At 43.3% G+C, this 23,228-nt stretch overlaps 1 protein-coding gene across 2 annotated transcripts; it reads right to left on the reverse strand.

The window, feature by feature from the left end:
• CF2H8orf76 (chromosome F2 C8orf76 homolog) lies at nucleotides 1-21,319 on the reverse strand. 2 transcript variants are annotated; one of them, XM_043601690.1, is made up of 6 exons: nucleotides 21,147-21,319; nucleotides 17,933-18,028; nucleotides 17,055-17,198; nucleotides 10,670-11,127; nucleotides 6,389-6,521; nucleotides 1-338 (listed from the first exon to the last, which is right to left on the reverse strand). In XM_043601690.1, the coding sequence occupies exons 1-6, from the start codon at nucleotides 21,261-21,263 to the stop codon at nucleotides 141-143; spliced, it is 1,146 nt and encodes a 381-aa protein (XP_043457625.1). In that variant the 5' UTR covers nucleotides 21,264-21,319; the 3' UTR covers nucleotides 1-140. The 2 variants fall into 2 exon arrangements, with proteins under 2 accessions (XP_043457625.1, XP_043457626.1); XM_043601691.1 differs by lacking the exon at nucleotides 21,147-21,319 and adding an exon at nucleotides 20,741-21,097.
• Nucleotides 21,320-23,228: the final 1,909 nt, after the last annotated feature.

Genomic DNA, 23,228 nt, shown 5'->3' on the forward strand with positions numbered 1-23,228 from the left:
TAATCTGAAGAGAAGCCGTTTTTATAAAACAAATAATTATTTCAAATCCATTATATTCAATGAATGGCAGTGCATTCTATCTGAAATAAACAAGAACAATTAAAACAGTACAGGATTTTTTTTTTTTTTTAAAGGGACCACTAAACCAAGATTTGTATCTCTGTTTGGAACTGATTTTCAAAGGGACAGAAGTGGTCTTTGATCTTTCTGAACCATTTGTCTTCAAATTCTTTCGAAGATGCAATCACCAAGGCAGTCAGGGCTGTAGGGCCAACACACTTCACCTCTGTGTGAACCTCATCTTTTATTTTTTCTGGGACGATATCTTCTCCCATAACCTGTAGCAGGAGGGAAAAAAAAAACACAAAAACCTGTCCCAATAAAAGGGGCAGCGTGCGCAGAATGGAAGACTATGCTATTCATCAAGAGTAAAGGATTTCATACCAAAAAAAGCAGAATACTTTAGCAGCCAGGGGACAATTCCAACAATTCCAACATATTGAAAAGCTGTTTGTTTAGAAGTAGCAATCCAAGGACCACATGTGTAAAATACCCTGTATTTCTCCTCTTGTCTTCCCGAGTGAACAAATCACTGAACTACTGATGTGGCAGCTATCAGCCTAGAGAGAGCGCCTGGTCAACCTTCTTAAATCAAAGAGCATCTTCTGTTGGCAAGACTGCACCTGCAAGTCCTTCTCCCTCACTGTAAAACAACCAGAAAACAGAGCTGGGGCAGAGTACAGCTGCTGGGGGTGGGGTGAGGGCACAGACTCTTCCTCTTAGAAGTTGTCCAAAAAAGTCAAAGACTGTGAACAGTCGAGTAGCAAGCAGCTGGGCCTACCCTTTCCTGACCCAGAAAGACTCAACCCTCTGGAATTGCTGCACATGCCCTCTGAAGGCACAATACTGCTCCCTACTGGTCAGAGTCAGGCCCAGATCTGGTGTTCGCTTCTCCGGTAAGACAAGCAAAAGTTGTGGAAAGCCGGCACCTGAACCCACTAAGTGATCAGCCCATCTTCAGTAAGGACAGTGAACTAAAATTAAGTCCCAATACATTTCATACCACTGGCATGACAGGCTGGGGAGCCACCTGGCAGGGATGCTACAGAAGGAATTTAAGTCACTTGGGATTTGGACTAGATGATGACTAAGTTTCCTGTAAACCCTGAGATCCAGTGTGTTGATGAATACGCAAATTATAATGGATTAGAAGCACATTCAAAGAATTGTTTCCTCTGGCTTTAAATCTTCAAGGGCTACTTATTATTTGAGGCAAGAGCTAATGAGATGAACAGCTTAACCAGGCAACTGTCCACATTTATTAAAGCATGATATTTTCATTCATTCTAAGACAATTTTTGTTTTTGTATTTTAACGTTTCTGACATCAAGAGGTATCTTATAACACAGGTGTGTCATAGTATAAGCGGCATCTTGCTTTTCTTTTGGTGACCTGTCAACGATGTGGCTTACAACTGGTGACTTCTTGGACTCAACGAAACGTAGAACTTTAAAATCTGGGATATAACACCAAACATCTTTTTTTTTTTTAATTAAAAAAAAAGAGATTTGAATAATAGTAATACCCAAATGTGCAATATTCCAAAAAAAGGGATTAGCAGGTACATCATTCACAGGTTCAAAATATCTGCAAAAATATTTGACCAGGGGCGCCTGGGTGGCTCAGTCGGTTAAGCGTCCGACTTCAGCTCTGGTCACGATCTTGCGGTCCGTGAGTTCGAGCCCCTGGGCTGATGGCTCAGAGCCTGGAGCCTGCTTCCGATTCTGTGTCTCCCTCTCTCTCTGCCCCTCCCCCATTCATGCTCTGTCTCTGTCTCAAAAATAAATAAACGTTAAAAAAAAATTAAAAAAAAATATTTGACCATATAAAAAAATTTAAACTTCTATATACCAGAAAAACATCATACACTTCAGAAAATACTGCAAAAGGGGCACCTGGGTGGCTCAGTCAGTTAAGCATCTGACTCTTGATTTCAGCTCAGGTTGTGATCTCATGATTCATGGGACCAAGCTCTGCTTTGGGGTTTGTGCAGAGCCCGCTTGGGATTCTCTCTCCCTCTCTGTCCCTCCCCTACTCATACGCTCTCAAAATAAATAAATAAACACTAAAAAAGAAAAGAAAATACTGCAACATATAAAATGTTAGTAAGCCTAGGATAGAGAGCGAGCTCTTAAAAATTAGTAAGAAAAACAGAAACATAGAAGTAGAATAATGAAGAAAAAGCATGACTGGTATTTCACAAAATAGAAATGGCCAAACATATGAAACATATGAAAAACTGTTTATCTTAATAGTAATTAAACAAGAGGGGCACCTGGTGGCTCAGTTGGTTAAACATCGACTTTGGCTCAGGTCATGATCTCACGGATCATGGGTTCAAGCCACGCATAGGGCTCTGTGCTAACAGCTCAGAGCCTGGAGCCTGCTTCGGATTCTGTGTCTCCCTCTCCCTCTGCCCCTCCCCTGCTCATGCTCGGTCTCTCTCTCAAAAATAAATAAAACGTTAAAAACAAAAAAATAGTAATCAAACAAGTAATACTAAAACATGCCATTTTTACCAAATTGAAAATTTCAAAAAGTAATAAATACTACAGAATTGTCTTTAGAGGTATAAAGGATCAACTATTGACAATCTCACATGGTGCAATCTAGTATCTAGGATTGGAGAAGGGAAATCAGTATTCTCATACAGGATATATAAAGTGAACCAACCTTTCTGAATCACAATTTGGAAATGAGCTTCAAGTCTTTAAACTATACTTTAGCCTAGTGATTCTGTTTCTAGTAATCTATTCTAAAAGGGACAAATACATACAATGATTTATTTTGCAAAGACTTATTAAAATAGGTACTTGCTATTTGTTAAAAATGCTCAATATAGAGGACTTAAATAAATAAATGATAGCTCATCAAAAGCTAGTTAGACTACTATCCGGCCATCAAAAAGTACATACTCAAACAGTATTTACAGACACGGGGTCATCATTATGTCACAATGTTAGGTAAAAATAACAGAATATAAAGTGAAAAGTACAGTTTGGCAGTTCCTCAAAAAGTTAAACACAGAATCACCACATGACTTAGCAAATTCCACTCCTAGGTATATATCCAAAAGATTTTAAGTCAGGAATTCAAACAGATACTTGTATGCCAATGTTCATGGCAGTATTATTCACAAGAGCCAAAAGGTGGAAATGATGCAAATGCCCATCAACAGCTGAACGGATAAACAAAACGTGGCACATATGTGCACACAATGGAGTATGATTCAGCCACAAAAAGGAATGAAGTTCTGACACCTGCTACGAATGGATGAACCTTGAAAACATTATGTTAAGTGAAATAAGCCAGATATAAAAGGGCAAATATTATATGATTCCACTATTTGAAACATCTAGAACAGGCAAATCATAGACACAGAAAGTAGATTAGAGGTCACCAGCTGTCGAAGGGAGGGGGAATGGGAATTATTGCTTAATGGTTACAGAATTTCTCTTTGGAATGACGAAAAAGTTTTGGAAATAGTGGTGATGGCTGCACAACACTGTGCATGTTAAGTACTGAATCGTATACTAAACAATGATTAAGATGGTAAATTTTAGGTCACGTATATTTTTTTTATCTTAAAAAAGCAAAGAAGGGGAGCTACTACAGAACGAAAGAGACATAAGAGACAGAAGACCAAATACAGTCTGTGGACCTTATATGGATCCTAATTCAAATAAAACAACTCTAAAAAGGAGAAAAAAGTATGCAACGAAAGGACATTTAAGGACACAGGATCCTACTCATGTCACAAAGTAAAATTAAAAGAGCACAGAGTGAAATGTACATTATAATCCCAACGAGAGCCCAGACACTTGTCTTTTTTAAAAAGCTCCACAGAGGTGCGCCTGGGTGGCGCAGTCGGTTAAGCGTCCGACTTCAGCCAGGTCACGATCTCGCCGTCCGTGAGTTCGAGCCCCGCGTCAGGCTCTGGGCTGATGGCTCAGAGCCTGGAGCCTGTTTCCGATTCTGTGTCTCCCTCTCTCTCTGCCCCTCCCCCGTTCATGCTCTGTCTCTCTCTGTCCCAAAAATAAATAAATGTTGGAAAAAAAAAAATTTTTTTTTAAATAAATAAATAAAAAGCTCCACAGATACTTCTCATGCGTTGTGCAGATGGAGAACGACCATTCCACTCAGTCCACAGATGCATCAAGCACCGCAAAGAATATGAAGATGTTTAAGACATCTTGTAAAGATGCCTTATATTTTTCCTTATAAGGAAATCTAAAACCTAGTTGAAAAGATAAGATATATTCTTGTTTGTTTTTTTTGAGGGGGGAGGGGGGCAAAGAGCTATCTATTCTAGGATTCACTCTACCTGAGCTCAGAGGGAGCCGTTGCCACAGACAGGGACATTCAGGGAAAGCTTCCTAGAGGATGCGGGACTTTGGTGGGGTCTTTGAGGATGGGAATATAGTAAATTGGTGGAGATGAGAAAACCCATGACAAGTTTGTCAGATGTGCAGATCAGTCTAAAGGATGTACGAGATCTGCGTAAGGAATTACTAGATCCTCAGTTTGGGGCTACTCTCTGGAAGGCGCCTAAATTAGACCTGACCTCTGAGGTGATGGTGGAGACAACTTTAGTTTTTGGGCATCTGGTGACACGTTCGAAGCAATGCTGTGAGATAAACCTGGTGGCAGCAACGTTTAAGACAGATCTGAGGGGAGAAAGCAAGGAAGCGAGGAGGGATGAACCAGGAGGTCACTGTGAGCCAAGCATGAGGTGACCAGGATGAGGGTGCTGGCGGTGCCAGAGAAATGAAAGGTGACCTGAAGGAAGGGTGGGCTGAGTGCCCCCTAGAGATGAGACTGGAGAAGACGAGGCCCACAGCTGGTGAGGTCCCAGGTCTGGGTAAAAGAAGAATGACAGACAGGACTGATGAAAAGAATGAAGTCTAGAACGCAGACATGGTTCTCTCCAACTCCTCTCTGCTTGGTACTGACAGAAGACTGACTGGGAAGTGTTTTGATGAGCAGCTCCACTTTAGACACTTTGTACTTGAAATGACAGGAGGATATCAGCAATTTCAGATTAATACTCAGTAGGTAACTAGTCTGAGTGTTTAAGATGGGACCAGGGACACAGAGTGGAGGGTAATCAACCAGGAGGTGACAGCTAAAACCGTGAGTGGGGTTAGGACTTCTGTGGGAGACAGGCAGAGAGGAGAGAGAACCTAAGTGGAACCTCAGAGAATGTTGTTACTTAAGACACAAAGGAAACCAGAAGTCCCAAGAGGCAGAGGAATATCAAGAATTCAGGAGAAAACCAGACTGGTGTGGCCTCTGGAAGTAAAGAGAAGAGGGAACAAAAAGTGAGTGGTCAGTAGGTATAAATACCCCAGAAAGATGAAGGAAAACAAAGAGCAAGGAAAGGCTACAGTAAACTTAGGAGGGACAGGCTGTCCGCACACATCTGTGGGCTCAAGGAAAAGGGCCCATGGAAGGGGAAAGGTTGAAAAAGGCTCAGAGAGAACAGATAGAGGGGCGTGGTCCCACCAGAGGGAAAACAGGGTCCAAGTGGGGGCTTAGCTTGGAGAAGGAGGGAGCCTGGCAATCTAGATATGCAGTAAGTGTTTCTGGAAAGAAAGACATTAGGATGGATATGGATAGAAGGTCTTTCATGGGATTCGTCCCTGAACTGTCAATTTCAATTTCATACTAAAGGGAACTAGTGTGAATAACTTGAATACAAACACAGATAATCTCCAAATTCTATCTTAAGAAATTTCAACATCATATTTTTAAAAAAGCTAATGAAGGTTAAAAAATAAAAACAACCCTGACATTTGAATTTCTCAACCATCGAGGTAGTAGGAAGGTGGAGCAGAAAGAAAATGGACCTGTAGCCGGATGGGTTTCAGTCTAGCTCTGCCGCTTAAAATCTGGCCTTAGGCAGGTCCCAACCTGTCCCAACAGGTGTCACTCCCAGCTCCACCTGTCCCATAGGCCGTTAAGAGTGTCAGGAGAACAACCGGAGGTAAAAATGCGCAGAAATGCTGCAAGAATGTCAATATTCATTCATTTAAACAGCACTCAAAAAACAATTTGGGGGCATTTATGGTGTTCAGGCAGGCATGTACTAACAAGCACCAACAAGAAAATGAAACTGAGCCCTTGCTTCTAGCATGCTGCAGGAGAAAGATGACGGAGAGGCCGCTTTCGGGGATTAAGTGATCAAACGGCATGTAAAGCAGGGAGAAAGGGTCCTTTTAGGAGATGAGATTTGGCTGTTTTTTTTTAAAAACGGTACCAGAGCCAGGAAAAATACCTCTGATGCCTCGGTTCACATAAAGCCCTAGGGGTTTATGCGAACACTCACCTCAGCTATCAACAGCAAAGTGTCTTCTTTGAAGCCGAACTCTTTCATTTTATCTGCAATTTCCTGCTGAGTCCTTAAATTCCTCTCCAAAGCAAACGAGGTTTGCTGAGACTGGGTGAGCTGAAGCAAAAGCCTGAAAAACAAAAGTCCCAACGTGTGGGCACAGGTAAGGGAAAGCAGTGAGGGAATGTTCCCAGAGAGCACAGGCATGCTGCCGGATGGGAGTCCTACCAGGCTTGGAATGCACTCGCCTTCATTTGAATCCCTAAAGCTTCTTACTTGAGCAAACTGCCTTGGAGAGTCATCTTTTCTAAAATTCACAGACTAAAGCTTCTCAAAGAAATCTTTAGAAAGCGAAACCTCAAAGGGCTTCCTGTAGGAGTCAAGTGATTGAAAGCACAAACAATTTGGAGTGAAAAGGACAAGCTTCCCAATCAAAGGCTCCTTCCCACAAAGTGCTGGGATGTGTTCCTTTGAAGTCAGTGTTCTGTGACCCTTCAATCTCCCAGAACCCACAGCAACTTGACCTCAAGGACTAATTAGATTCTCCAGTGTACTTCAATTACCCAAAGCAGGGTCAAATCTCTGATGAGCCTCTGGTGACCACTTTGCAACTGTCTCACTGCTAACTTTCCCATCATGATCATAACCTGGTCTTCTCTTTCCTCCTCCCTCCTGTCCTCCCACGTGGCCCCTTCTCTTCATTGTTTTTTATTATTTATTTATTTAAATTTTTTTAGACAACATATCCCCTCTTCTTTAAAAAATTGCTTTTGGGGCGCCTGGGTGGCGCAGTCGGTTAAGCGTCCGACTTCAGCCAGGTCACGATCTCGCGGTCCGTGAGTTCGAGCCCCGCGTCGGGCTCTGGGCTGACGGCTCAGAGCCTGGAGCCTGTTTCCGATTCTGTGTCTCCCTCTCTCTCTGCCCCTCCCCCGTTCATGCTCTGTCTCTCTCTGTCCCAAAAATAAATAAACGTTGAAAAAAAAAAATTAAAAAAAAAAATAAATAAATAATTGCTTTTATGTTTATTTACTTATTTTGAGAGAAAGAGAGCACAAGCAGGGGAGGAGCAGAGAGAGACATAGAGAGAGAGAAAGAGACAGAATCCCAAGCAGGTTCTACACTGTCAGCACAGAGCCTAAAGCAGAGCCTGATCTCACGAACTGAGAGATCATGACCCGAGCCAAAATCAAGAGCCAGGCTCCACCGAGCCACCCAGGCGCCCCACTTCATTGTTTTTTTAAATATCGAATGTGTAGATTTTTCCAGTTCCCCTCAAGCCTGACTGGTCCCTACTGCTATTCCCAGAAGCATTCAGCTCTGCTGTTTGTTCATTTCATGTCTTAAAGAATGGACCGCTCACTACTCTAAGCATTAGGAGAAACTGGTGAGCACAACAGACAGACAGGTGCCCGTTCCATGGAATGGAAGACGAGAGATCACAAATAAATAAGACGATTTTAGGCAGTGAAGGAAGGCTTTTCTGAGTTACCACTCAAGCTAAGACCCAAATAATGAGCCAGCCACAAGAATATCTGGGGGAAGGAGCCCTGACACATGCATTAGCTTGACATGTTTGAAAACCTTGGAGATCACTGTGGCTAGACCAGAGAGAAGAAAACTAGTGAATGAGGAGAAGAAAGGCAAGGCCAATTCCATAACATTTCGCAGCCCGTGGAAAGCACCACAGCATTTACGTAGGTGCAGCAGGAGGTCACTGGAGAGTGTGGTGAAGAGCATGCCTTGACCAACATTCCCCTGACTCACTCAAACCTGCTTATGGTACCAACTGGCCTCTGGAAGCATGGACATTTGTGACTCCTTTGATCTCTTATGTCCTTGCTTTCTCCCTCTTGCTCCTGAAAGTACTCGAAAATACAACTTACGTTCGCTCCTTCGTGTCATGTTTGTTTAGTCCTCTGCCATCTGCCTTGTCACCCATCACTACTGAAGCTGCCTTCTCAAAGGCCACAAATGACCTCCTCAGTGTCAAATCTCCTCAGAGGCGTTCAGACCTGACTCCTCACCATCATCCGGTTGCTAATCTCCTTCATCTCTAGCTCCCTTCTTCTGAGCTCAACTCCTCCTGGTGAAAAGCTCCAGTTGGGTGTCCTACTGGCACCTGAATCTCAGCACATTAAACCAAAATGTTAATTCCACCCTCAGTCTGCTCTGCTCTTCCTCCTGTGTGTTGTGTCTCAGCAGAAGGTGCCACCACCTACCCATCTACCCAAGGTAGAGTCTTGACTCGTCTTGGACTCCTCCGCTCCCCTCTTCCCTCCCTGTCTTTCCCACAGCCTCAGCTGGTCCCCAAGTCCTGTCTATTCCTTCCTGCAGTGATGCTCATTTCCTCTTCTTACCACTGCACTGTCCCAGGTCAGGTCCTCACTGCCACCCACTGATGACGCCACAGCTCCTTCATGGCATCCCAGGATCCCAACTCCTTCTTCTAATACATCCTCCAGCCACCAGATTCGCTCTTGAAATCACAGCTCTTGTCACACCACTTGGGACATTTAAAACTTTCAAATACTACTCAGGCCTTCGGCTTAAGAACCAAATTCTTTAAGATGACATTTAACATCTTATGCCAGTAGAAGTACAACCTTTACCAAATGCTCACCACACAGTGTGCACTATACCAAGTCCTTCAGACACTCACTCTCACAACCCCACAAAGAAGGCATTTCCCCATTTCTCCACGAAGGTGAAGATGAAGAAACCGGAGGTCCGAGAGTTTAATTTGTGCAAGGTCAGACAGCTAACAAGTAGAGGAGTCCAGATTCGTTCACTCAGTAACAATTTATTAGGTCCTTACAATGAGCTCTGCCCCCCAAACCCCCCCTCCTCCTCCTCCTCCTCCTCCTCCTCCTCCTCCTCCTCCTCCTCCTCCCCCTCCTCACTATGCCATCCCGGGCTCGCGGTCTCCAGCCTGCCTCTCTGGCTCCACCATCAATGCTCTGTCACCGCAGCAGACCGCGTGACCACACTGTGCCACACAGAGCTTCCACCCCATGGACCCCCCTTTCTTTCTCTTTACCCAGCATGCCTCTTCTCAGCTGGGGAATATTGCACGGAGTCGGCAAGATACCCTGGAAAGAACACAAGCTCTGGGGTCAGAGGCCTGGGTCAAGGTCATGGCAGCACTTCATAGCTGTGCCACTCTGGGCAGAATTCTACATTAGTCTCCTAGTCTCCAGGGTGGGAATCCAACACCCGCCCTGGGCAGTGGTGCGCACGGACGTGAAACGGCGTATGCGAACCACGTGGTACCCATTTCTCTGTACAGCTGACCGAGGTGCCCAGAAACATTCAGCAGAGGCGTCACTGCCCCTGCAAAGGCTTCCTTCTTCCTGCTACACCGAACCCCTCCTGTCGCCGGCCCGCGAGGTTCTGCTCACACTACTGACACCCCGTCAGCGCCTGTGCCACCTGTCACTGACGATACAGTGTTTCCCTCAGCACAGCACACAGCGAGTGGTGGAAAGAAAGGGCCTCTTTCTTTAACAATTGTTATGAGCCCAGACTCAGGCAGGTGCCTGGCACACCACTGCCATTCAATGCACTTCTGAATTAAAAGTAACATAGTCAAGACTATAAATCTGCTGAATAAAGTTTAAAATCTGCCAAACAGATACCACTTCTCAGTAAGCCTCACTGTGAATCAGTATTTCTTGAATTCTCCAGAGTTAAAAATAACAACAACAACCACACCACTCTGTTTTTTGGCACCGTTTGAGACTTCAGCAAATCTGTTTCTCTCATAAATTACAGAATTGGTAAAGTGTATGCTCCCTTTTCCCTTAAACTCTTATTACTATGGATTTAAAGTGTTCAGAGTACCTAAACCATGGGAATTCTCTGTAGAATGAGTTAAATATTGTTTATTCATATTATTAATAATGATTCAAACACTAGAGCAGATTTTTTTGTCTGCAGATTTCTGTGGAACCTACCGGTGAAAAATTCCTGGTTTAAAAGACCTCTTCCCCTTTGTCAATGTTTTATACATTTAATTTTCTTTTCTTAATTTTACTCTTTTATAGCTTTAACATTTTATCTTGAGTAATGATACAAATCATATTCTTGAGCAAATATAGGTTTGTATCTAAATCTTACATACTAAAAGGACAAGTTCAAAAGATTCACCTAGACTATAGGAGAAAAATCTCAAAAATCTACCAAATGTCCCGCCTAGAACTTTCTGAAGCTTAAAATTAAAAAATAATACCTTTACTCTAGGCTTAGTACCATGTGGTGTTTAATCTATTCTTCCTTTACCTGGTTCGTATAAAGGAGGCACACGCTTTCATCTGAGTCTCTAGCAACACTGCTTCTCTCTTTTCTGCCACACAGTCCTGAATATTTTTCAGAGCTTTCTCATTCTTCTGGTTATTACTGCTGCTTGCTTCCCCAGAAAACACAGGGCTCTCAGGCAACGTTTCAGGAAAACACAAAAGACAGTCTTTTCCTGAGTGTGTAAAGGAGGATTTGATGGTTTTGTCACTGGAGGTAAAACTGTCCTGTTTTTGAGATGACGCACACAATGTTGACAGAGCTGGCCCCAGACTCAGGTAAGCCTCCGCCAATTTGCCCCAGTTCCAAGGATCAAAAGGATGCAAAGAAATCAGTTTCTGTAGGCAGAGGATTGTTTTCTCCAAGTTCTGCAGACTTGAACAAATAGCAAATTGGAGGTAGAGCACAGTGGTTAAATGGTCTGTATTAGTTGCTTTATTTTCCTAGAAAGAAAAAAAAAGTTAAAAACTTTATTATTTTTTTAACATTCTATTTTTAAGTAATCTCTACACCCCATGTGAGGCCCAAACCACAAGCTCCACTGACTGAGCCAGCCAGGTGCCCCCAAAGTTAAAAACTTGAAACAGCAGAATCTCTTCCCTGTGAAAATGGAGATGCCTAAAAACCCAAGTTGCATATGTTGTAAATCAGAATTATCTTTCAGCAGCTACAGAAGGAGAGAGAACGAAGTTTGAAGTTGTAAACGTAGAGAAACATATACTACCTACCAATAACCATGAGAAATTCCCAAACATTCTTGTCATAACCATAACATAATTCCCGGGACAATGTCCTGACAAAATTCAGCATCAAAAACATAAATGTCAGTTGATCTCCAAGTTTTATTGTAATCTTTATTGTCTTCAGCCAGGTAGCTGAAAGACCCAAGCCAACTTTTTTGTTCCCTGGGCTAATGGTTCCATTTTAATATTCCAGGCTTTCTAAAACTCCAAATGGTAATTTCCTTGAGGATTCGAATGGATTCCATTTCCAAATCTGACTTGGCTTAGACATCTTAAACAGGATAGCCCTGAAGCTCTCAGTGCTTCATGATGCGTCATAATTGAATCCAAATGCCGTCCCTGGTAACTATTACGAAGGTCAATTATTTTTGGCCAGAAGGGGTTGCTTGGTTTCCTTCTGATCAGAAAATCCTTTTCAAGTCTCTTTAACCAGAGTTACCACCTCTTGCCTAACTTGCCATATGGCAAAAGCCCTGTGGGTTAGGGAAAACAGGCTTCTTTTTCTAAGTTAAAGTCTATAAGGAGCAGATGGCAGACTAAAATTACCTTTCAGTTAACTTTAAGTCTAAAGAAAACCTGGTCCTACTAGCCTCCGGATCAAGCTCCTGCAAAGAATTACACTGAGCAGGAAATACAAGTAAAACTACCCTGTATGCAGACTGAAGAAACAGGCCAGAGAGGGAAAGCTTCGGGAGGATTCCAAATATTTACACATTATGTGAGAATATAGAAAATAAAGCTCCATGCAACCTATTTAGTGATACTGCACCTTCTCGATGACAGAATACATCTGGTTTTATTACCATTGTTTAGTATTCTGTCCTTCCTAAACATGAGGTTCCATTTTTTTTTTTTTTACTTTTTAAAACTCATCTATTTCAACCTTAGTCTTGACCACACATAAAATTCTTTCCTAAAGTTTTCCTTCAGAAACTTCTACAATTTTCTTTGCCTTTTTTACTGTAAGCTTTATTTTAATTCCAGTTGGTTAACATACAGTGTTGTTATTAGTTTCAGGAGTACATCACCCTGTGCTCATCACAAGTGCATTCCTTAATCCCCTTCATCTATCTCACCCATTGCCCACCCCTCCCCTCTGATAACTATCAGATTGTTCTCTATAATTAAGAGTCTGGTTTTTGTTTTGACTCTTTTTTTCTCCCCCAAAAGGTTTTAGTGTTCAATGCTGAATTCCTAACAGAGAACATACCACCTCGGAACTAACAGATGTTTTAACTAAGTAATACGTCTTCATGTCTTCTATGTATAAGGAGAGCAAGAGACTTTGAGAGAAGCCACCTTTCTTCTACAAGGAGTCTAAGTGCTTTATGCTGTTTAATAACATTTCATATTAAGAATGTATGTTGGGGGGCGCCTGGGTGGCGCAGTCGGTTAAACGTCCGACTTCAGCCAGGTCGCGATCTCGCGGTCCGTGAGTTCGAGCCCCGCGTCGGGCTCTGGGCTGATGGCTCAGAGCCTGGAGCCTGTTTCCGATTCTGTGTCTCCCTCTCTCTCTGCCCCTCCCCCGTTCATGCTCTGTCTCTCTCTGTCCCAAAAATAAAATAAAAAACGTTGAAAAAAAATTAAAAAAAAAAAAAGAATGTATGTTGGGGTAGAGGCTGTTACATACAAACCATGATTTTGATAGGAGAGTTTTTATAGCACAGGTAGTAAATAACTCTCTGGAAATTAAATTCCATTTAAATGACTGTATGGGGGTACCTGGGTGGCTCAGTCGGTTAAGTGTCCAACTTTTCATCTCAACTCAGGTCCTTTTTTTTTTTTTTTTTTTAATTTTTTTTTTTTTTTAATGTTTATTTATTTTTGAGAGAGAACACGAGAGAGCGAGAGCAGGGGAGGGGCAAAGAGAGAGGGAGACACAGAATCCGAAGCAGACTCCAGGCTCTGAGCTGTCAGAACAGAGCCCGATGTGGGGCTTGAACTCACAAACTATGAAATTGTGACCTGATCTGAAGTCAGATGCTTAACTGACTAAGCCACTCAGGTGCCCTGTCAGCTCAGGTCTTGATTTCAGGGTCCTGAGCCCCACACTGGGCTCCATACAAGCTGGATATAAAGTCTATTTTTTTTTTTTTTTTTTTTTTTTGAGAGAGAGAGAGATACACACAGTAAGAGAGAGGATCCCAAGCAAGCTCCACACTCAGCATGGAGACCGACTCAGGGCTCGATCTCACAAACCACGAGATCATGATCTCAGCCGAAATCAAGAGTTGGATGTTTAACTGACTGGGCCGCCCAGGCCCACCTGGGCATGAAACCTGCTTTAAATTAATTAATTAATTAATTAATTAAATAAAAATAAATGACTTTGTGTGATTTTTCCAGAATAATGCAACTCCTTCTGAAATGCAATAATGATGAAGACAGTTAATATTTATTGAGTCCTAACATGTACCAGGTACTATTCTAAGTGCTTTACTCATTTAATCCTCATGATGATCCTTTAAATTTTTTTTTTTTTTAACATTTATTTATTTTTGAGAGACAGAGAGAGGCAGAGTATGAACAGGAGAGAGGCAGAGAGAGAAGGAGACACAGAATCCGAAGCGGGCTCCAGGCTCCAAGCTGTCAGCACAGAGCCCAACGCGGGGCCCGAACTCACAAACCGCGAGATCGTGACCTGAGCCAAAGTCGGATGCTCAACCGAATGAGCCACCCAGGCGCCCCACATGATGATCCTTTAAAATAGATTCCATTATTATCCCCATTATATAGATGAGGCAACTGAGTCCCAACAGAAAAGTTAGAGAACCTACCTGAAGTCACCCAGCTAGTAAGCAGCAGAGCTACAAGTCACACTAGAAGTCACAGAATAAAGGGCCCTTTCCCTCTCTCTTTCTATTTATCTAAAGTAGACTTCATGCCCAGCATGGAGCCCAATGCAAGGCTTGAGCTCACGACCCTGAGATCAAGACCTGAGCTGGATCAAGAGTTGGATGTTTAACTGACTAAGCCACCCAGGTGCCTCAAGGGTACTTTCCAAGAGCAGACATGTGTTTACTTGGTGAACAGTATATGCACAAGGTATTTATATGCTCCATCTGTCACCTTAGCATTGAACCTAGAGCCAGGCACAGGGTGGGACTGAAATACATGTTTGTAGAGTGCAGAAATTTATTTATTTATTTTTAATGTTTAGTCATTTTTGAAAAAGAGATAGCATGAGCAGGGGAGGGGCAGAGAGAATGGGAGACACAGAATTGGAAGCAGGCTCCAAGCTCTGCACTGTCAGCACAGAGCCTGACATGATACTCTAACTCCAAGTTGTGAGGTCATGACCTGAGCCGAAGTTGGACACTTAACTGACTAAGCCACCCAGGTGCCCAAGAGTGCATAAATTTTTTTTTTTTTAATATATGAAATTTATTGTCAAATTGGTTTCCATACAACACCCAGTGCTCATCCCAAAAGGTGCCCTCCTCAATACCCATCACCCACCCTCCCCTCTCTCCCACCCCCCATCAACCCTCAGTTTGTTCTCAGTTTTTAACAGTCTCTTAGAGTGCATAAATTTTAAAAAGAATCATTTACCATCAGAAAGCAATGTCCTTACCACAGCTTATCACATGAGTACATCAGCTATTCTAAAATGTTTAAATTATTTAAATAAGAAATAAGAATATATAAATAAAATCCATTACAAATTCTGTCCAAAAATCATTAAGAAGAGAAGTGAATTAGAAGTTGTGAGCACGAAGGGCGCCTGGGTGGCTCAGTTGCTTAAGCATCCAACTTCGGCTCAGGTCATGATCTCATGGTTTGTGAGTTCGAGCCCTGTGTTGGGCTCTGTGTTGACAGCTCAGAGCCTGGAGCCTGACTTCAGACTCTGTGTCTCCCTTTCTCTCTGCCCCTCCCCAGCTTGCGCTCTGACATTCTCTCTCTCTTTCTCTCTCTCTCTCAAAAATAAATAAACATTAAAAAAAAAAAAGTTGTGAGCATAAAATGTTCATATCCTGATGGGCACTCCAAAACTAGCTGTCTACTTTGTTCAATGCTGTATTCTGGCCTGTCCCCCTACAGAACAGGAAAGGACAACAGCCACCAAGACACAAACAGAAATAGACCAGAGTTAATAGCAAAAGAGAAGGGTCTATACATAGGGAAGAAATTTAAAAAATAAAATACAAGGTACCAGGAAATGAGAAACTATATAAATCGGTAGGGTCCACTGAGATCCTGTGAAGAGACCCAAAGGAAGGGTAAGGCCCCTGGCCTGCACTGCTGGTTCCTTCCCCAACAGGAAGCCCAGAAGCCTGATGAATAGTTCCCAAAGTCCTGGCAGGGGAGCTGAAGGTCTTCTGCCTGGTCCTTCCCCCTGCCTGGTAGCATCCCAAGCTCCGGAGACCTTGCATCTGCTGACTGGCAACAGATCTTTCTCTGAGCCACAGAAACAGACTAACTAAGCTGGAGGGAACCACAAAAATAACCCAGACGCTAAAGCCACCGCCACTGCCTTCACTGGGTTAGGCGGGGACAACGAGCACAACAGAGATGTGCAGATGTCAGGAAGAGAGAGGTGACAGGAGAGTACGGAACAGGAATGAAGGACGGGTGACCGATGTCTAGAAAAAGTACTAAAAGGGCCAAAGTTGTTGTTAATTTGTAGACCCGGGAGACTGAGAATGAACACTGTTAAATTCCACCAAGTTCACTGTGCCGTCTACTTCCTCAACGAGGTAATTTTACCTTCCAGCTTCAGAATTAACCCACACTTAGGAGAAGAGCAAGACACAGCTGTTTTCCACATTCTACACACAATTTTCAAGGTTTCCTCTCACCGCAGGAGGCTGAAGTACTAGGCAATGAACCCCATCGGCAAGCAAATTTAGGGATTTCTCTTAGTTAATGACATGGAAGAGACGAGCTCAATTGCGTGCATACTTTAGGCTGACCTCTGTTTGGCTTGATCCACAGGGTTCAAGATCAGTGCCCTAGTGCCTCATTAATTCCCTCTGAGGAGGTAAACTGGCCATCTATAAACTAAGATTGGTCAACTTAGACCAATCCCATATAAAATTTACACACCCACACAAAACAGAAGTAAACCAAAAATGCCATCACCTGAAAACAAAAACAAGCAGAATCTAGAACTGCAAATAACTGCTTTTCTTTATCCCTTAAAAAGGGATTCTAAAAGGCTGGAAAAAATAAAAATAAAAAAGGATGTTAAGCTTGGCTCAGTTTATATTTAGGGTTTTTTGGGGGGTTTTTTGGTAACTCTTTTTTCCTGTTTACAAAAGTAATCCATGTTCATTGTAAAAATTTTGAGAAATCTAAAAAAAAACTGAAGAAAAAGTCACTGATGATCCCTCTACTCTGAATATTTACTCCTAACAAGAGTAAAACCTTTACAAATGAGATTTTCAGGCAATGAAGAATTTTGAGCCTAACACAGGAAAGAAAAAATATTACAAGAAAGTGATTGTCTAGAGCTCTGAACTGTTCATCATAATAAAGTTCTTACACCATTGCCAATTTTCATCTACTTATCCAAACCCACAGATTTTGCTGCAAGCAAGAAGTTGTTTTTTGTTTTGTTTTTTAGAAAATAAACTATTCAACAATCCGCGGACAACAAATGGAAAATAAGCAATGAAACCACTTACCAAGTTTGCAGCGATCTCCAGGGCTTCTGTGTGCCTTCCCAGGTGAACCAGACACCGTGCCTGGCCCTCCTGGACATCCCTTTTCATGGCAAAATTTGTAGATGGCAGTTTTTCAGAGACACTCGAGTACTCTTGCAGTGCTTTCTGCATATTATTTGTTAAATAAAGGAAATGAAAAGAAGGGATGAAAAAAAGAGGTGAAACTATAGTAGAAAAAAGGATTTAGTTATAGGGATGATTTTTTTCTTGGCAGAAGGTAATATTATAATGGACTCTACAATGAACTAAGGAGGGCTTGAGCATTTGTCAGTACTATTTTCTAAGAAGTAGAAAAGAGATGGCTGGAGAATATAACCCCTACTACCATGGAAAATATCACCGTATGGTAGGAAAGCACTCTGGGGCCAAACAGACCAGGGTTTGAATCCTGGTTCTGCCACTAACTGGCTATATAGCTTTGCTTTTCTCATCAGCAAAATAACAAAGGGACTCTTGTGAAGAAGAAATGAGATTGTATATGTAAAGCAAGCTGGGACCTAACTGTTAGTTCTTTCTTTTTCTTACACATTTTGGGTGCTTTGCTCCTCTGACCCCATGAGGCATCTGTGCTAGAGGGTCACAAAATGAGGAGACACACAGCCTGGGGAAACAGACTGCAAGAACCCCAAGAAGATCCCTATATTGTAGTTACAGGAAACAAAACAAATGGCAGAGAGCCATGTAGAAAAGGACAGAAATTTGGGATTCTGAGATTACAGACCCTTACCACAAAAGACTAAATTCATCCTCACAAACAACACACTCATAACTGATATGCTATAACTGATAGAACAAGAACCTATTTCAGGCAGTGCAACCTTAGATATGTTCAATTCTACCTGATACTCTTGCCGTCTGTAGGCGAGGTCCCCTTTGAATTTCTTCAGAGTTAGAGCTTCAACTTCATCACTGCTCCCCGTTTCTTCATAAAACCACTAGAAATTGTGAAAATAGCACATTACAGAGAATTAAGTGATACTTTTCCACCTCATACTCAAGTAGAAGTAATTTCCCATATACTATTGATTAGACCCCCAAAAAAGATCCTTTTTTAGGATGAGACTCACAGGAAAACCTATGACGAGAACGACGATTTTAGTGATGGCTCAGTTTTTATTAAACTTATCATAAGTAACAAACGTAGTCATCACATGGAACCTCTCAACTGAAAAAGAAGCACAGGCCTATTTGGTTCTATCTATAGCATTTCAAAGTGGGGTTGTGGTGCCTGGGAAGCTACATTTTAATTAGGACAGTTCAAATGTTGTTGTTGTTGTTGTTGTTGTTGTTTTAAGTTTATTTACTTATTTTGAGAGAAAGAAATAGAGAGAGAGAAAGAGAGAGAATCCCAAGCTGGCTCCACACTGTCAGCACAGAGCCCTACGCCAGGCTTGAACTCACAAACCATGAGATCATGGCCTGAGTCAAAATCAAGAGTCAGACGCTTAAGTTGACTGAGCCATCCAGGTGTCCCTTGAATGCTTCTTTAGGCTGACATGTTTCTCTGTAGAGACATTTTTAGAGTGGTCAGAACAGGTATTGACAACTCTTTATGGAAAGGACATAGGGAAGAAGAATTATCTTTATAGTGCTTATTATGAAAATGTTGTAAAAGCAGAAGGTAGAATCTAACCAAAAGAGACAGAAATTAAGGCTGAAAGTAGGTTTCCATGCAATCAAAAGCCAAAGACCTGTAGAAAGGAAGTCTGAGTAAATGTCCATCTGGCATATTTTATTCCCTTTTCTACTGATTTAAACCTTATGGACAAGAAGGAAAGTGAACTGGGAATTTTTGGTTAGTGAATCAAGAACATGAAGATGAGAAAACAGGTGTAACAAAAAGCAGTCTGTATGCCAGTTTTTCCAGCTCCAAAGCAGTAACTCAACCTCCCTTCTCCTCACAGAAAAACACACCGAGTCTGAATGTAGTCTATCCCCAGGTAAGTGCTATTAAAACACCAACTGCATTTGTGACGGTTCTACCATCATGTCCAAATTGCTTGGTTCCATTTCTAAAAGAGTTGCCCGGGGTATCCCTGCCCTCCTATTATCTCAGTAAAATCGTTTCTCTCCTTAGCCTCACCCATCACAGCGAAGAAAGCTGGCAACTGCTGTTTTTCTGTTGTCCCCGGAGGACCGCGTAAGTCAACAACAGTCCGTGTACTGAACCCACAATTCCTCTGCGCTCTGCTGCTCTCCAGTCACAGCGCCAATCCCAACTGCCTCACTGCAAACCTTCATCCAATTTTCATGATCCCACTGGGAAACGATCACGCAAAAACTGGCTTTCAAATGATTGTCTTTATGCTCCCCCGTAACCTGCTGGCCTGCAACAATTCACAACAGGGATGGCTTCAAACACCCCCTTTTCTGGTGAGAGGAAGGAGGGGAGATCTGTGAACAAGGGTGGCCCTAAGAGGTGATGCGCTGGATGCGGCCCACCTCCGTCCCACACCGAACCTGAGCAGGGACAACAAATCCTCTAACCCAAATTCCTGGTGTTACACCCAAAGAAACCAACAAGACTTGAGGAAGGCCTTTCTGGCTTCACCAGCAGTATCACGTACCAAACAAGTCCTAAAGACCAGCGATTTTTGGTTTTGACTTTTCTTTTTTTTTTTTCTTTTTTTTAACTTTTTTTTTTTTTACGTTTATTTATTTTTGAGACAGAGAGAGACAGAGCATGAACGGGGGAGGGGCAGAGAGAGAGAGGGAGACACAGAATCGGAAACAGGCTCCAGGCTCCGAGCCATCAGCCCAGAGCCTGACGCGGGGCTCGAACTCACGGACCGCGAGATCGTGACCTGGCTGAAGTCGGACGCTTAACCGACTGCGCCACCCAGGCGCCCCTGGTTTTGACTTTTCTAAGCATACAGCACATCACACCTGACAGTCTCTCGCCCCCTTCACTCCACAACAGCCCTGGGAGCCAGCAAATGCCATTTTCCCCAATGACAAAGGAACCGACACCTTGAAAGGCAAGTGGTAAAGCCCAGGCTGGAATTCAGGATCCTATCTCATAACTATCCGTATGTAGCTTTTGATGGGGCACCACTATGACTTCCCAAGCCCGTTCCTGTTTTTAGTCTACACTGCGATCAACTACTACAGGTAACGCTGAAAGAATGTGAAATAAAGTGAAATAAAACAAACATATTTCCGTAATCACTGAGCGCCTGAGATCTCTACAACGGTTTCAAAGAAAAATGAAGACAATACATATATAAAGGAACCTAGCACAGTGCCGGGAACAGGTTAAGTTTTTGATAAATAGTACAGTAGTTCTTATACGTGAGGTGAGATTTACACCCATTGAGTAACACAAAGTAATATTCTACGAAGTCAAAACATTCACGGAGTTGCTATTATGAACAAAAACTGCCAGGCACTGTAGAGGACACAAAGTCAAGCACCCACTCTGCTGAGATCATTTAGCACTCCAAGAGCTTGACGCTCCTGACAAGGGATGTAACACAAACTGAATGGAGGAGGAAAGTAGTCAAAGGCAAACGTATTTCCTTGGAAGGAGGAAATCAGAAAAGACTTCCTGGAAGAGGCAGCATTCAAGGTGCACTCTAAGAAATGGCTATAATTGAGCGATTTGACCCTGCGAGCGAGGCTGACGCGGGCTGGAGGAATTCACTGACCATGGGCAGGCCAGTGGGCGGGACGTCGCCGTTTGCAGAGCGGCCAAGAGTTCAGTTTTGGAAAGTGGGCGGGAACGGGATTCTGAGGGTCCCGGCTGCAGAATCAGTGTGGGCACACGGAGTTCCTGAAGATTTCAGGGCAGGGGGCGACGTGAGGTCAGCGAGCCTTTGGAGAGACCCGCTAAACGCCCGGTACGAGTTAATCGCTGCCAGCGCGGGGCCGCCGGACCGAGCCCACCGGTGGGGCTCGGGAAACGCACCGGTCTCGTGAGGACAGGGGCAGCGCAGCGGGAGGGGCGGCCCGGCGAGGCGGAGGGCGTTACTGCTGCCAGGAGCTCCCCGCCTGGCACCCGCGGAGGCCGAGGCCGGCGGCCCGGACAGAGGCCAGCAGGCCCCGCCTTCTCACCTGCGGCTCGCAGCGCTTGGCGCGATAGGACGCCGGCAGTCCAGGCCGCCGCTCCCGCCTCTCTTCGAACACCGAGTCCTCGAACTCGCCCCCCAGCAACCAGCACCCAGTCTCCATCCCGCGCCAGCCGCCGGGTTTCGGGAGTAGGAGGAGTCTAGAGCGGCGCCCACGTGCGGGCCAATGCGGAAGGGGCGGAGCCGCCAGAGGCCAGAGAGCGGCATGCTGGGGCTTGTAGTCTCTGGAGGAGGAGGGGCCCAAAGCGGGAATTGGCCCGCTGCTGGCATGGAGCCCCGGTGGAACTAGGATTTTTATCTGACTCCCAAACTGACCGAAGTCGGGAACGGAGTGTTTGATTTATCCGTTTCAGGAGATGGACAGAGATCCTCATCTGCACGCATCAAAAAACAGGCTCCAGGGTAGCTTTTTAAAACTCAAAGGTAGTATTTTTTTCACCACTCAAGATATTTGTGGCACTGTGTTAAGCACAGTTTTTGCACTTTACATCCTCTCTTAACAACTTATGAAAGGCGCAATGATTCCCACTTTGCAAATGAAGCTGTTGGGGCTTAGAGAGAAGTTGCTTAGGATCAATTTTTACGTGGCTAAGAGCTGGGAAAGACAGAAACGAACCTCTAGTCCCCATGTTTCCAGAAAAGGGACACCACCAATAACAAAGACCAGAGTAATTCACGCATTTATAGAATGGAGGACAGAAGTTTACTCTGGAGGCTCGATCAAGGACCATTATTTTTTTCTGGAGAAAAAACACCAAATCCCAGAAGTATAAAACTAACATTTACTAGAGTTCTTATACTTTCAAGATACTCCTTGAGACTAGAAAATCAAAATTACTGACAAAATACTGGCCAATATGCTACAGCTCAATATTACTGTGACATATTACACAGCAGGTTTTCCCTGGTTTTCCTATTTCTCCCCACTCACCTGTTCCTCTTCCACCATTTGTCTTACAAGGTTCTATCTTCAACCCAATTTTCTATTCCACAAACTTAACCTGGGGGAACCTAATCCACTCCCCAAGGTTTCAAAATCCACCTCTCTGCTGATCAGTCCTCAAATCTAGAGTCAGTCCATATATCCAACAACCTTGAGTGGAAGGCTTTATCAGGACAGGCTGCAGACATTAGCTACTGATGTATTCATCCATAGAAGGGCTGTTAAAAAAAAAAAAAGAAGAAGAAGAAAATGTTTTCTTATCAGAGATGTTATAGTACTAATTAGGAAAAATTTAGAAATTATAGAAAAATAGCAGAAAAAAAGATACCCATAATATCATCATCCAGAGGTGATGGAGAGTCTAAAAAAGGTAAGCATATTTGTCCTAATGTTAATATGTCCTGTTCTAGCAGAATAAGCAATACAGCATAGTGTTGAAACAGCCTCATACACCAGATTTCTCTGCGCTCATGATCCTGGTTCAGTTATTCACTAGCAGTGTGACCCAATTTGTCACATGGGCATTGATTAAAATAATGCATGTAAAGTGCCTGTCAGATAGCAAATGAGTAATACACATTCATTCAAAATTCCTGTTTCAGGAGCAAAGTAAGAACAAAGCAAAGGCAGGCAGAGATCATTTTTTTCAGCCTTTTCTTTTTAAAGGCTATTTAGTTTTGGCACATCCAATCCTCTTGGGTTCTGTGCCCCCACTTCACACCCCCCACATCCCCACCCCGCCCCTGCCTCCTCCTGGCCCAACAACTACCTGAACTAAATCTTCTGCTGCAATGGTAAAGAAGCCACAGAATTGCTGCTTATGAGTAAGAGAGAGTTCTTTGCCCTTTGAACTCAAGATTTCTGAGCTCAGGGGATTCCAGCATTTTCACCACTAAGAACCCTTTCAGTTATTTTTCCTCAAAGTTGCGGAGGATTTGTGCACACAATAAAACTGCGTTAATTAGTAATTGCTTTGTTTTCCTTTAAAAATTTGAATCCAAGTTCCTATATAACAGCCAATACAAGCCTCTGCCCAGCCCGAGCCTACTGGCATTGCCTCATTGTGAGTTAGGATTTTAGTTGAAAGCAAAGAAGTAGCAGTGAGGGACTGCAGAAGGCCTGGTG

This window comes from Prionailurus bengalensis, chromosome F2, assembly GCF_016509475.1.
Source record: "Prionailurus bengalensis isolate Pbe53 chromosome F2, Fcat_Pben_1.1_paternal_pri, whole genome shotgun sequence".
Lineage (NCBI taxonomy): Eukaryota > Metazoa > Chordata > Mammalia > Carnivora > Felidae > Prionailurus > Prionailurus bengalensis.

Coding starts and splice junctions, on each gene's coding strand:
- CF2H8orf76 (XM_043601690.1), bottom strand. CDS start 21,263: ATGGAGACTGGGTGCTGGTTGCTGGGGGGCGAGTTCGAGGACTCGGTG. Junction 17,199..17,932: donor ACAGACGGCAAGAGTATCAG/GTAGAATTGAAC, acceptor AATAATATGCAG/AAAGCACTGCAAGAGTACTC. Junction 11,128..17,054: donor TGGAGATCGCTGCAAACTTG/GTAAGTGGTTTC, acceptor TTTTCTTTCTAG/GAAAATAAAGCAACTAATAC.